The sequence below is a fragment of the Apostichopus japonicus genome, chromosome 8 (genome assembly GCF_037975245.1).
Source record: "Apostichopus japonicus isolate 1M-3 chromosome 8, ASM3797524v1, whole genome shotgun sequence".
Classification (NCBI taxonomy): domain Eukaryota; kingdom Metazoa; phylum Echinodermata; class Holothuroidea; order Aspidochirotida; family Stichopodidae; genus Apostichopus; species Apostichopus japonicus.
The window spans coordinates 13,561,246-13,575,460 of NC_092568.1; the positions used below are offsets into that span (position 1 = coordinate 13,561,246).

At 37.2% G+C, this 14,215-nt stretch overlaps 1 protein-coding gene across 4 annotated transcripts in view; it reads right to left on the reverse strand.

Moving 5' to 3' along the window:
• Window positions 1-14,215, reverse strand: part of LOC139970485 (xanthine dehydrogenase/oxidase-like) — a 46,750-nt gene that overhangs the window by 7,724 nt on the left and 24,811 nt on the right. For all 4 annotated transcript variants that reach the window (XM_071976240.1, XM_071976239.1, XM_071976241.1 and 1 more), the window contains 12 exons: window positions 12,477-12,573; window positions 11,425-11,531; window positions 11,146-11,330; window positions 8,052-8,217; window positions 7,783-7,875; window positions 7,120-7,237; window positions 6,417-6,468; window positions 6,048-6,168; window positions 4,622-4,741; window positions 2,354-2,575; window positions 898-1,031; window positions 187-361 (listed from right to left, as the gene is read on the reverse strand). In XM_071976240.1, coding sequence (XP_071832341.1) covers window positions 187-361; window positions 898-1,031; window positions 2,354-2,575; window positions 4,622-4,741; window positions 6,048-6,168; window positions 6,417-6,468; window positions 7,120-7,237; window positions 7,783-7,875; window positions 8,052-8,217; window positions 11,146-11,330; window positions 11,425-11,531; window positions 12,477-12,573 — 1,590 coding nt within the window. The remainder of the gene's footprint in view (window positions 1-186; window positions 362-897; window positions 1,032-2,353; window positions 2,576-4,621; window positions 4,742-6,047; window positions 6,169-6,416; window positions 6,469-7,119; window positions 7,238-7,782; window positions 7,876-8,051; window positions 8,218-11,145; window positions 11,331-11,424; window positions 11,532-12,476; window positions 12,574-14,215) is intronic.

The window sequence follows — 14,215 nt, forward strand, 5'->3', positions numbered from 1 at the left end:
AAAATTTGATCCCCATATTTTAACGAGAGAATTTAACTTTAATTAATGCTTGCATTGATGACTTTTCATGACACTATATAGGCTCAACCCTCTGTTATGTTGCAGGCATGCACTTCCTAAACCCCAGAAATACCCCAGCGGGATGAAAAACACCACTCTCCTGGAAGATATTAGTAAAAGACTTACAGCAGCCGAGAGATCAATCGTATTGCCAGAGTTGACAGCCAGGGTGAGATCCAAACCAAGAATTCGGCCTTCTTTGGTACAGCCTACTTTGTACTTTCCAATAAATGCACTACGTGTCCCTGAGCTCCTCATATCTTCATCTCGGTCCAGTGTATATCTTACTGGTCTTTTAACTCTTAAAATGAAAAAGAAAACATTATTAAAAAGCATCATAATGAAACTATCAGGTGACCAACACAAGACAACACTGCAAATAAAGGTTAAGGAATACTGTAATGATGCCCCAACCGCCATGGATTCCAAAAGGAGGCAAATAAATGTGAGTCTTTCACAAAATATAATCAAGTTTAATTCAATAAAGTAAATAAACTACTGCACTGCAGCTTGCAGGCAAACCTTATTCAACACTAAGAGAGACATAAGAGAAGCAAGAAAACCCAGACAGTTGTTAACTTAAAATATTAAACAAATTCATTGAAAATCCAACCCTCACATGTTGGCAGCCTGGACAGCTCTCATGGAAAAACTTAAAATTATTCCCACCCCAAAAGACAAAAGAACACACTACTGCCTAACTGCCCACACACAAACACAAAGGTTCCTTTTGCATTCAGCCAGGAATCTTAACTGGACATAAGTAGCAGCAGGAATGTGGAGAATGACAATAATGTATCATTATTTATTATTTATCAATAGTAGAAACGGACTTACTTCTTTGCTGCTACAGCTACTGCTGATGCAAACATTCCAGCTTTGGTTTCCTTCCCACCAAACCCTCCTCCCAGCCTCTTACAGCGACAGATTATTTTGTGTCTCTTCACACCAAGCACTCCAGCAATATTTATCTGAAAAGAAAAGCAGTTCATGCCAGATTGTAGTACACAACACCATTCTTATAATCTACTGGTCTGGAACACAAATAACTAGGTCTTGAAACCAGAACTCAAAGTCTAGATCGAAGCAAAGACAGCACTCATTTGTAAAAAAAACTTGTCATACATAACTGAGTAACTGTATTATTGTATTATTAATTTGACCTTACAACATCATAGCAAATGCCTAGCCTATAGCATCAACACAAATCTGGACAAATGATTGTTGACTAGTCCACACTTATTTGGCTGATCATATATTTATGTAAATTTTGCCTGCGATGACAAATGTGTTGTCAAACGGTACTTCATAAAAGCTGTGTCATCCTTTCCATTTAGCAACTGCCACTTCTCAATTTGGCCACAACTACTTTTTTATAAGACAAGGCTGTTCCAATGTAAAACTTGAAATAATTCTATGTTAATCTCTGTATTCTTCTGCAGTGTTTAGTGTTGCCTATGATATAAATTTGCTTAAATACTGAATCTTACATGAGAATAATTTTTCATTCGCATACGTTTGGTTACTTTATATTATGCATGAAGCTTCAATCCAGTAAACATGTGCACATGCACCCTATACATCTTTATAGTAGGCCTACACTTCTTGCACTAATCCAGACATGTTAGTATAGTACTACTATACAGCAGAGTTGTGAATTTATTAAAGTATCTTTTATGTTATGAGTACTACAATACTGCAGCTAACAGCATCTATAGTATATGTTGGTCTTTGGTGACTTGAATTGAAATTGGATTGTGATTGTCTCTCTCAACTCAGACTTTGAATTCTAAAGACTCTGCCTTGGACTCAGACTGATATGTTGTGGATTTGACAAACACACATACTGACATTTAGTGTGAACATTTTGTAAGTGCCTCATACACTACAAAATGATATTACCAAAGTTTGCGGAGTTAGTGTAGAGCAGATGTCATGTGAATTAACACAAAATAAGTATTTTGCATATGGAGGCAGCAGCAACTGTGACAGAGTGCCCATATAAACTTCTATCAGGGAGCACAGAAATGGGAATACAGCATGTTTTTCAGTATGCCAGCTGATTTAGTAGTCTACTGTCATATATAGCAGCATCTCTTACTCTTACAAATTAATCATTACACTGCCTCATGTGTTGGCTAACTTCAAATTGTACTCTTCTCATACAGTAATACAGCTATAGCTGACATTTGATTTACTTACTAACAATATTAGATATTTCATAATAGCTTAATTAGTACATTCATGTTGCTATTAAGAGATGTGGTCAACATGAAATTACTCTTAGTCATACCTGAGTGCCAGAGAGGTTTTGATCTGAGGATATGATCTCCATCTCACCACCTTCATTCTTAGGGACAGCAATGGCTCCCTGGGTCTCCATATAAAAGTGTTCCTGAGCCCCAACTCTCACCTCTCCTTGAATCACATGATCAGCTTGGGTAAAGGCAGCATCAACATCACCCACAACAATGCTCTTTGGTGACCCCATGAAGCTCTTCTTTTCAAAGGCATCCTGTAATATTGGCAACGGACTAAACATTTACTTTTTTCCTTTTTCCCATCAGTTGACAGGATCAAAAGCAGAAACAGTGACAATAACTTTTAAATCAGAATTCTGTGTTGAAAGATTACAAACTGGTGGTACTAGAGGATATCTCAACATCTGAGCACTTTCTCAAATACTGAGCACAGCATGACAAACTGTTTGTTAGTCAATAATTTAACCTGCTGCACACCGGTTAGTCAATTATTGCACAATTCTGAAAACCCAAGCAAACCTCTAAGTTTAGAAGAGATGATACTGGCCTACAATACTTTACACAAGGTTTATCAAAGCATATGCATCAGTTTGACATGAGATGTATCTAAGGCATGAAGTTACTAGGCTTCCTATCATTCAGTGTTCATACGATACTTTTACTAGAAGAGAAGGCCATCACACAAAGGTTATAGTTCAATGAATGTAACTGCATGCTTATGCACAACGTCTTTATATTGAAGGATCTTAATTAATCAAACAACAATGTACTTGTTCAACATCTTTACAGATCAAAATAAATTTTAGAGATATCTGGTGAAAGATGGTCATAGAAGTTTGTATCAATTATACTCAATGCTCCTTCCATTTAATATCAACACAAACAATGACAAAAGCAACAAACTATTGAGAGCCAAGTGTGTCCTTGTAGTTAAGTCCAAAACTTGTAAACATGGGTTTCTCTTGTTATTGGCCTGGTAGATGGAGACAAGTTATTTATAGATAAGTTCATTATTTGGCTATGCACTTTGTGTTGTTCGCTATGTATCAGGTCTGAGTAAAATGTTCTGTTGCTGTTCCAGAATCTTGGTTAGATTCAACGATGGAAGCTCAACAAGCTAACAGGTAATCCTATGGTTTGTGCAGTTTATGGGTTAGTATTACAGAGTGTCACAGTGAAGGTTGGTTAGGAGGATAGAGGACCATGCTCACCATTTAAATCACCAGTCCTTGGCCCTAGTGAGCTAGGGACTTATTGTAATTCCTTGCTTTGTGGGTTACTAAAAACCATATTACTGAAGCTACAGCGTATTCAGAATTCAGCTGCTAGACTAATTACTAGGATGCTTAAACATTTAAACATAAGCCCCACACTTTACCAACTTCACTGGTTGCCCATGGAGTAGAGAGTTATTTATAAGGCACTTTCTTATTATTTACCGTGACCTTAATCGCTACAGGCTCTCCTTATTATATAAAGCTTCTCTTGCATCAACCATCTAGATGCCTCCGTAGTTCTAACAAAAGCCCTTTGGTCATTACAAATACTCGACTTCGATCCTACGGCGAACGTTATCTCTGAAAATTTGGTTCTGTCCATTGGAACTTCTCCTTCTGTCTATTAGAAATTTGACTTCTGTTGTAAGCTTGAAGTCCAAATTAATGATGTTTATTTCTAATTAGGCTATAACTTTTTATGTCATAGTGTAATTGTAACTGTTTTGTAAAGTGCTTTAGATTGTTGCTCTTCCAGACTTGTATTTAGCACTATATAAATGTATTACCATTATTATTATTACATAGGCAAGACGGTCACATTCTATATATATGTGTTGGGCCATGCATGTATCCATCAATGGGTTTGGTGTGATATTTTCAACATACTGTAGGTTGAATTATTCACTAGTTACACACTTACTGTAGTTGACACATAAGTATTACATAATCATTTAGTGCTCATTAATATTTAGTATGTGAGCATGTAGGTCTCTTGTGAGAGGGTTTCCCTTTGTTTAGGAAGGTTTCATTGTGTTTGAGTTTTATGATTGCAATGCCACACTGTATATCTGTTATTGTGTATCATGATATATCATATACAATATATTGTGTTATCATTTGAAGATGGTTTTTTTATTTATATTTTGGTCTGTGTGGTTTCTGTAGTGTTAGTCATTGCCTCTCTGCAAGAACACTCATGCAACCCTTGCGGATACTTGTCAATACTGAAGAAGACTCTTTTTTCCCAAATTGTGCATGCATCCTGTATTATGCTACATTGGCAAAACAATAAACATCAGTTACCTCCAATGTTATAATGGCATCTAACTCTTCATAGGACACTTTCACCAATTTTGCAGCTCTTCTGGCAATGGCCTTACTGTCTGCTACCACAGCTGCTATGATCTGACCAACACAGGTGACCTGCATATTACGAAGATGAGTTTAAAGTAATAAGTTACATTTGAACTAGTATGCTAGCAGTACACTTATAACATAAACAATAGCATGGTAGAACACCTAAGACTTTGAAAATGTCAATTTGACACATTAAAGTATTTCCCCTCTAACTATTAAATATCTAATACTTTTGTGAATATGTAACCTACATGTACATCACACTTTATAGAGTTTTGATAAAATCTGAATAAAAATCTGGGCTATTTACATAGAATAAATTTATATAACAGCAATAAACATGAAGCACCAGCTCAGTGCCTATACAGTGCAATATGAATGGAATGGATCTCAATCCCACGTGCATAACCACTGAGGGACTACAAATAGCTTCATGGTCTTATAAAACTTACAATGTACAACACAAATTTAAATTGTACAACAAGGAAGATCTAGGAATCAGAATTTTGCTATATTTCTTCGTTCTTTACACTATATATACTATATATACTATATATACTATATACAGTGGAGAAGATATGACATGAGAGTTACTGGGGAGCAGACCTATAGTAATCATACATCTACACATGGGTTTGCACTTATATTCTGTACATGTACCTAGTAATGGGTTGCACTTATATTCTGTACATGTACCTAGTAAAAACAAAAGTAATGGGTTTGCACTTATACTCTGTACATGTACCTAGTATAAAGAAAAGTCATGTGCTTGTACTCATACTAGTCATGGGTTTGCACTTATACTCGATCTGTACATGTACCTAGTAAAAACAAGTCATGGGTTTGCACTTATACTCTGTACATGTACCTAGTATAAAGAAAAGTAATGGGTTTGCACTTATACTCCGTACATGTACCTAGTATAAAGAAAAGTAATGGGTTTGCACTTATACTCCGTACATGTACCTAGTATAAAGAAAAGTCATGTGCTTGTACTCATACTAGTCATGGGTTTGCACTTATACTCGATCTGTACATGTACCTAGTAAAAACAAAAGTCATGGGTTTGCACTTATACTCTGTACATGTACCTAGTATAAAAACAAGTCATGTTCTTGTACTCATGCATAGTCAAGGCAGCTGAGTATAGTCATGATCTTGTCCTAGTTTTGCAAACTTACATCACATTTTAAATTCATTAATTGTGAATAACAAATGAGAAATGTCCCAGTAGGCATTTGCTCTGTATTACTTTGCATAACTATATCAATAAAATCACTGTAAGACATACAGTTCAATGTTAAATCCTATTAGACTACCCAAAGGATCACATGCTTGATGCAAGGATAATCTTAAGCACTGATATGGATACCTCATGAACAGCAAACAAATCCTCAGGGATGAAATTAACTTTGTTCGTTCCAGGAACATCTTTGTGAGTAATCACATCCTGAACTCCTGTTAGTGCAAGAGCCTCAGAAAATTCTACAGACCTGAAATGAGAAAAAGGGAAAGGATACGTCAGCAGTGGGCAAGGATTTCTGATTTAATTTCCCAGCTACATTGGTCATTATAAAGTGCACTCATCATAGGGCTACAGCACCTTGTTTTTCACTGCCAGCAATTGATTGGATAAAACTCATCCACTTAGTTGGTTGTTACATTAAGAATAAAACAAAACAACACTTAAGCACATAAACTACGCCATGCATTCACCTATTGTCTGCGTTTATGTACTTACATGATACGAGCATGAGCTTTTTCACTGAATACAAACGCCATGAACAGTTCATCTAAGGATTTTGAAAGAAAAATAACTGGATGATACAATCCATGGCAATTCTTAAGATTGTCAAAATAATGTATGATGTATCACTAAATAGTCTTCTGCTTTAAACTTGAACCCATAATTTCCCCAAAATATTGATTGTTACAATAAATCCATAAAATACTATTTCTTATATTATTTCACATTTGATTTTCACACAAAAATGTGGACCACATCATCTACTTCAAAATAAAAGAAGGAATAGAGCAAGGACAAAAAGAAATAATGAACAGCAAACATTCATATGTTTTCATTTGGTAACATTCTCTAGAAGAGTAGTTAAAGCAATTAAGAAGAAAGCTACATTTCACTCCTTTAATATTTCAAACTGTCGGCATATTGCACAGGAAATCCAGCAACTGAAAAGGCTTTGATATGGACCAGTGGTGAAGAATATGGCCACCCTGACTGGATTAAAGACATGTACATACTAATAGGGTATGGTCATATATGGACCCTTCTGTTGAACCAGGAGCCCAAGCTTTAAAAAAAACACTAGCACTAATGGGAACATTTGAATTTGTGCCTGTCAATTATGTTATACAATAATGAATTTAAGAAAAGCACCCATCATCTAGATAGAATCACAAAAGTCTGCCACAGCAAAGTCTCTTACTCTGATACTTTGGAATATCGTCCAGAAATATCGCTTCTCCTGTAGATTGCTGGAAAGAACTGACATGCATGACAGGTCTGCCAACAGAATCAATTTCTGGTTGTGATGAAGGGACCTCCTAAATGCAACAAAATTGAAACCAACAAGTAGAGTAACAGGAATTGTTGCATGTTTCATAAAGGAAGATTCCCCTGAAGGAAGGTTACATGTCACACTGAGTTTAGTGAAGACGGGAGCAGCTAATTCAATGACTGTACATTCCAGTGGCACCATATCTCGTGGTAGTATGGAGGAATGAACTGAAAGTAATTACTGAGTGGAGATACTTAACTAAACAGTGCAGTTAATGTTCATTACATTAGGTCTCTTCTCTGGTTGAAGGTGAGCATGGAAGGATCAAGTTAAAAGACTGGACAGACCCAAAAGGATCTATATTGTTCAAAGGCCCTCTATTCATAGAACAAGAACAGGCAGAAAACAATGTACAACAAAAGACAAGTGAACCAACAAATAGCAATGCAATTCACAAAATTGATCTTTAAACTCAATGAAATGAAAAGTGAAATTATTCTGGCATCAGTTTGAAAATTATCAATGTAACGCTTGAAAAAGAGCAGCTACCCCCGACAGACAATGTTATGAACTAAACAACTAAAAGCATACCTCAAAGAGCTGTGTGCTTTGAAATTCCCTCTTGTCACTGCTTGGTAGAGCACTCTGAAATTTCTCTGGTATTGGTGGTACAGAAACACAGAGCTATTGACAGAGAAGCATCAAATCATGAAATTACCTTCACACAAACTCAAAACCAAACAAGTAATGAGTAACTTACATAAATTGCAGAATAATTTAAGTATGAACTACTGATTGAGTATGTACTTAAATCAGAGTACACACTTGGCCTTAATTAAAGAATGTGTGAGATAACATACCTGAGTCTCTTTGAGTGCTTTAAGCACAAAAAGATAAAACTTGAAAAAGAAGCTCAGGGAAAGGGACTGACGATAGGCTTCCCTCCCTCCTGGGGCACCAGGGAGTACCAGCAAATCTTCTGCCAGGGTATGACAAGCATCCTCTAATAGCGAATTGTCCCAGGTCCTGATCATGCAAAGAATGAACAGATGCAGTGAATACAACTGTAATCGTAATCCAATTTCTTTGCAAGTCACCATGAGAACTTATCACAGTATTGGTTTGTAAATGTTAACTTATGAGACCATACCCACCCATAATACCACCAATAGTACAATCTTGCAACATGTTACCACTATTCACCAAACCACCATGGTACAATCTTGTTACATGTTACCAATATTTACCATACAACCATGGTACAATCTTGTAACATGTTACCAATATTCACCATACCACGAATGGTACAATCTTGTAACATGTTACCAATATTCACCATACCACGAATGGTACAATCTTGTAACATGTTTCCAATATTCACTATACATGGTACAATCTTGATACATGCTACCAATATTCACCATAACACCATGGTACAATCTTGTAACATGTTACCAATATTCACCATACCACCATGGTACAACCTTGTAACATGTTACCAATATTCACTATACATGGTACAATCTTGTTACATGCTACCAATATTCACCATACCACCATGGTACAATCTTGTAACATGTTACCAATATTCACCATACAACCATGGTACAATCTTGTAACATGTTACCAATATTCACCATACAACCATGGTACAATCTTGTAACATGTTACCAATATTCACCATACCACGAATGGTACAATCTTGTTACATGTTACCAATATTCACCATGGTACAATCTTGTAACATGTTACCAATATTCACCATACCACCATGGTACAATCTTGTTACATGTTACCAATATTCACCATACCACCATTGTACAATCTTGTAACATGTTACCAATATTCACCATACCACCATGGTACAATCTTGTAACATGTTACCAATATTTACCATACAACCATGGTACAATCTTGTAACATGTTACCAATATTCACCATACCACGAATGGTACAATCTTGTAACATGTTACCAATATTCACCATACCACCATGGTACAATCTTGTAACATGTTACCAATATTCACCATTCCACCATGGTACAATCTTGTAACATGTTACCAATATTTACCATACAACCATGGTACAATCTTGTAACATGTTACCAATATTCACCATACCACCATGGTACAATCTTGTAACATGTTACCAATATTTACCATACAACCATGGTACAATCTTGTAACATGTTACCAATATTCACCATACCACGAATGGTACAATCTTGTTACATGTTACCAATATTCACCATGGTACAATCTTGTAACATGTTACCAATATTCACCATACCACCATGGTACAATCTTGTAACATGTTACCAATATTCACCATACCACCATGGTACAATCTTGTAACATGTTACCAATATTTACCATACAAGCATGGTACAATCTTGTAACATGTTACCAATATTCACCATACCACGAATGGTACAATCTTGTAACATGTTACCAATTTTCACCATGGTACAATCTTGTAACATGCTACCAATATTCACCATACAACCATGGTACAATCTTGTAACATGTTACCAATATTCACCATACCACCATGGTACAATCTTGTAACATGTTACCAATATTCACCATACCACCATGGTACAATCTTGTAACATGTTACCAATATTTACCATACAAGCATGGTACAATCTTGTAACATGTTACCAATATTCACCATACCACGAATGGTACAATCTTGTAACATGTTACCAATTTTCACCATGGTACAATCTTGTAACATGCTACCAATATTCACCATACAACCATGGTACAATCTTGTAACATGTTACCAATATTCACCATACACCCATGGTAGAATCTTGTAACATGTTACCAATATTCACCATACACCCATGGTACAATCTTGTAACATGTTATCCAACATTCTTCTAAAATCTGAACTTCTGAGCAATACGTAGCCATTACAGCAGTGTGGACTTTACCACTCTGGTATAATGTCATTAAATTAAAAAAAAATTCCTTTAGAACTGACCATCCCCCAATTCAACCTCACCTATACTACAAATAAGCTCTCTAGAACTGACCTCCCCTCCACTGGGCATACCACCATAGCACACTCAGACTACATATAAGAACTGACCTTCTCTTCAGTTGTTTCATAGTTGTAGTGGCCATTACAGTGGTGGGGGCCATACCACCATAGTACACTCAGACTACATATAGCAATATGTCTCTCTATATCTGACCTTCCCTTCAGTTGTTTCATAGTTGTAGTGGCCATTACAGTGGTGGGGGCCATACCACCATAGCACACTCAGACTACATATAGCAATATGTCTGTCTAGAACTGACCTTCCCTTCAGTTGTTTCATAGTTGTAGTGGCCATTACAGTGGTGGAGGCCATACCACCATAGCACACTCAGACTACATATAAGCAATATGTCTGTCTAGAACTGACCTTCCCTTCAGTTGTTTCATAGTTGTGGTGGCCATTACAGTGGTGGAGGCCATACCACCATAGCACACTCAGACTACATATAAGCAATATGTCTCTCTAGAACTAACCTTCCCTTCAGTTGTTTCATAGTTGTAGTGGCCATTACAGTGGTGGAGGCCATACCACCATAGCACACTCAGACTACATATATAGCAATATGTCTCTCTAGAACTAACCTTCCCTTCAGTTGTTTCATAATTGTAGTGGCCATTACAGTGGTGGAGGCCATACCACCATAGCACAATCAGACTAAATATAAGCAATATATCTCTCTATAACTGACCTTCCCTTCAGTTGTTTCATAGTTGTAGTGGCCATTACAGTGGTGGAGGCCATACCACCATAGCACAATCAGACTACATAGAAGCAATATATCTCTCTATAACTGACCTTCCCTTCAGTTGTTTCATAGTTGTAGTGGCCATTACAGTGGTGGAGGCCATACCACCATAGCACAATCAGACTACATATAAGCAATATGTCTGTCTAGAACTGACCTTCCCTTCAGTTGTTTCATAGTTGTAATGGCCATTACAGTGGTGGAGGCCATACCACCATAGCACAATTTCAGGCTCTCTACTTCATCCGATCCATCATGGAAGCTAACTTTCATACCAGCATTTACAATGGCAATGTCATCTTCCTCCCTGGTGGATTGCTTGATGCAGAAAAAGAATTCCCTCTGAAATCAACAAGTATTAAAAGTGTTAGCTTTATAGTGATAACTTTTTACAGAAATGTCTACAAATATCATTGAATCTGTTACAGATAGTTACCTGTGTTGTAAATGGAAGGAAGATACTGGTCAGTATTTCATCTGCATTCAGCTTTGTTTTCCTGTATCCTGTGAAGAAGTTATCATCCATGGTCACTATGCGACAACCTGCCATCAGATGAAAAAAATTGGAAATAGAAAAATCTAACCATGTTTGTGTGTTAGAGTATGAATGAAAATTTCCCAAATGTTATCTTAATCTTGGTATATTGTTATAGAAGATATCCCAACATAATGTATTACCAAAACCTTCTCTAGTGCAGAACTGCCAGCAGTTCTTCAACAAATAAACTCTGTTTTGTATCACTGCATGAATCATACCTGGCTGTCCACAAAAACTTAATGGCCAATGATTAGCATGACTGATAATTAGGCAATAACCGCAGCAACAAGAGCTCCCTCCAAGAGAACAGCCATGCAAACCGATACAACAGTTTCCTCACCAGGACAGTTCTTCAAAAGGGAAAACATTACTTCATTATATTCGACTCTGTCACTGGTCCCTACGTACACTCGATCATGTTCAGCCTTTCCGAGCGTGCAACCTGATCAAGTTCAGTCAGAGAGCCTACCTCCAATGAAAGTAGTGGAGTATACAATTTTACGACTCACCGTTGGAAGAAAATTGTAGTAAAATAAACCTTTCTCCAGCAAAGCTGGTCCAATAACATTGAAATAGGCAGCTCTTCCTTAGAAACTACGTCCAACCAAAGCTAAAGCCAACAAGTTACATTAACACTGGGTAACTCGCAACAAACAGGGGACTACGTTAATATGCAGAGAGCTGGGTATGAAGTAGTGAGGAGGGTCCAATGCAATTGACAATTCCCAGACACCCTGCCTAGCCGGAGGAGGCGAGGCAAAGGTCTCCACATGCAAATAACAATGAGTGACTACTACACGATCATCTAATAACTTACCGACTATGTAGGTGTGGCCTAACCAGTGCACTTCATTTACATCTGCAATTTCTTAGTCATTGATGTATTCATTCAACACACGACATGAGGGATGTACTGTATGTATGCATTTGTCATGCCTTTAATTTCATACCTGATTTGGATGCTATGTGCAGAATGCATTCTCCAGCCATGAGGAGAGGATTTAGGTCAGAGATGGGGCTTGCTGTCATGATATTCCCACCTACACACTAAAGGAGGTAAACAAACAATTGTCATAATTATGTGCTACATATAGAGAAAACCAAGCAAACAGTACTATCTTTGGTCCATTTATATTGTTTATTTTGTTTATTTATTTGTTTTATCACAAAAAAAAGTACGATGTGAAAGGAAGTCTTCTATAAAGCCTGAATTGGCTAATAACAGAGTAGAAGACTCCCTGGTATAGAAGAAAAATATAATACAAGTTGAATGAGCAGAATGATACAGATACTTTAAGGAGTAATAACAGGACAGGATAACATTGTCCTAGTTCATAAAGAATTTAGCTATACATGTAATTACTTAATATATATAAATATAGCATAAAGACCGTATTAGTATGTTGTGATGAAGTATTTTTTTAAATACTTCGTAAATAAACTCAACAACTTTTTGGTCTTTATATTATCTGAAAGGGAATTCCATGTTTTAATTATACGGTTATGAAAGCTGTAGGTTCCTTTAGTGGTACGGTAGCAATTATGATGTGCATTATAAGTATGACCATTTGATAGTGATACAAAGTTTTGTTACTATTAATAAAACTGTGGAAACCTATTCCAAAAATCAGACCAGAACAAGCAAACACCAGACCAGTACACGTAATGATTTGTAAGCATAAGCTGCAAGCTTCAGTTTGATGATATCACAAGTTTAAGCAAGTTTAGTTTCTTGAATAGCGGATTAGCGTGTTCCCGTGGTGCGAAATGGGTAATGTGACGAATAGCTCCTTTTTGGAGTTTGCTAAGGTGATCAAGATTCACATTGTGTGTCCCAGACCAAATATTTGTACAGTATGTTGACGGGTGTACAGAGAAAGAAATGAGAAAGAAAATCAAATATTAGCAAACGACAGAATAAACCTGACAGATATATAGGCCAAATCTACTGGCAAACATCAGACCAGAACAAACAAACACCAGACCAGTACTAGTAAACAACTGACCAGTAGTAGTCTTCATGCAGGCCAGTATTGTTCAACACCAGACCAGTACCAGCAAACACCAGACCAGTACTAGTAAACAACTGTCCAGTAGTAGTCTTCATGCATGCCAGCATTGGTAAACACTGCAGTACCAGCAAACATCAGTACTGGCAAACATGACCCAATGATACCTGTGCTAGCAACATCAGGCCAGTTGTTGCAAATCGCAGGCCAGTCCTATGACATCAGGCGCGTAGCCAGGAATTTGCCAAGGGAGGGGCGAAACTGTAGATTCGGCATTGCAAACTATCTAAGCGTAGCGCCACCGTGGTTGGCGCGAAGCGTACAAGAACATTTTGGCTGAAAATGCCTCCCAGATCGCTGGAAATGGCACTTCCCAGGCCTTGTAAGTTGCATCTTAGCATTTTCTCTTTTGAAAATACTAGCGATATCATAAAAACATTAAAAAAAAAATTAAAAAATGCTCAAGGGGGGGGCGGCTGCCCCCTTTGCCCCCCCCTTGGCTACACGCCTGTATGACATACCTGGCCATAACTAGCAAACACTAGATCACCACAACTGCAGACACAAGCACAGTACTAGCAGACATTTACCTTGCATCAGCTATAATTCAAGCATCACTACTGGATGTAATTCAGGGATAATTTAGTGACAAGTGTAACATGGAGCACACAATGCATGAT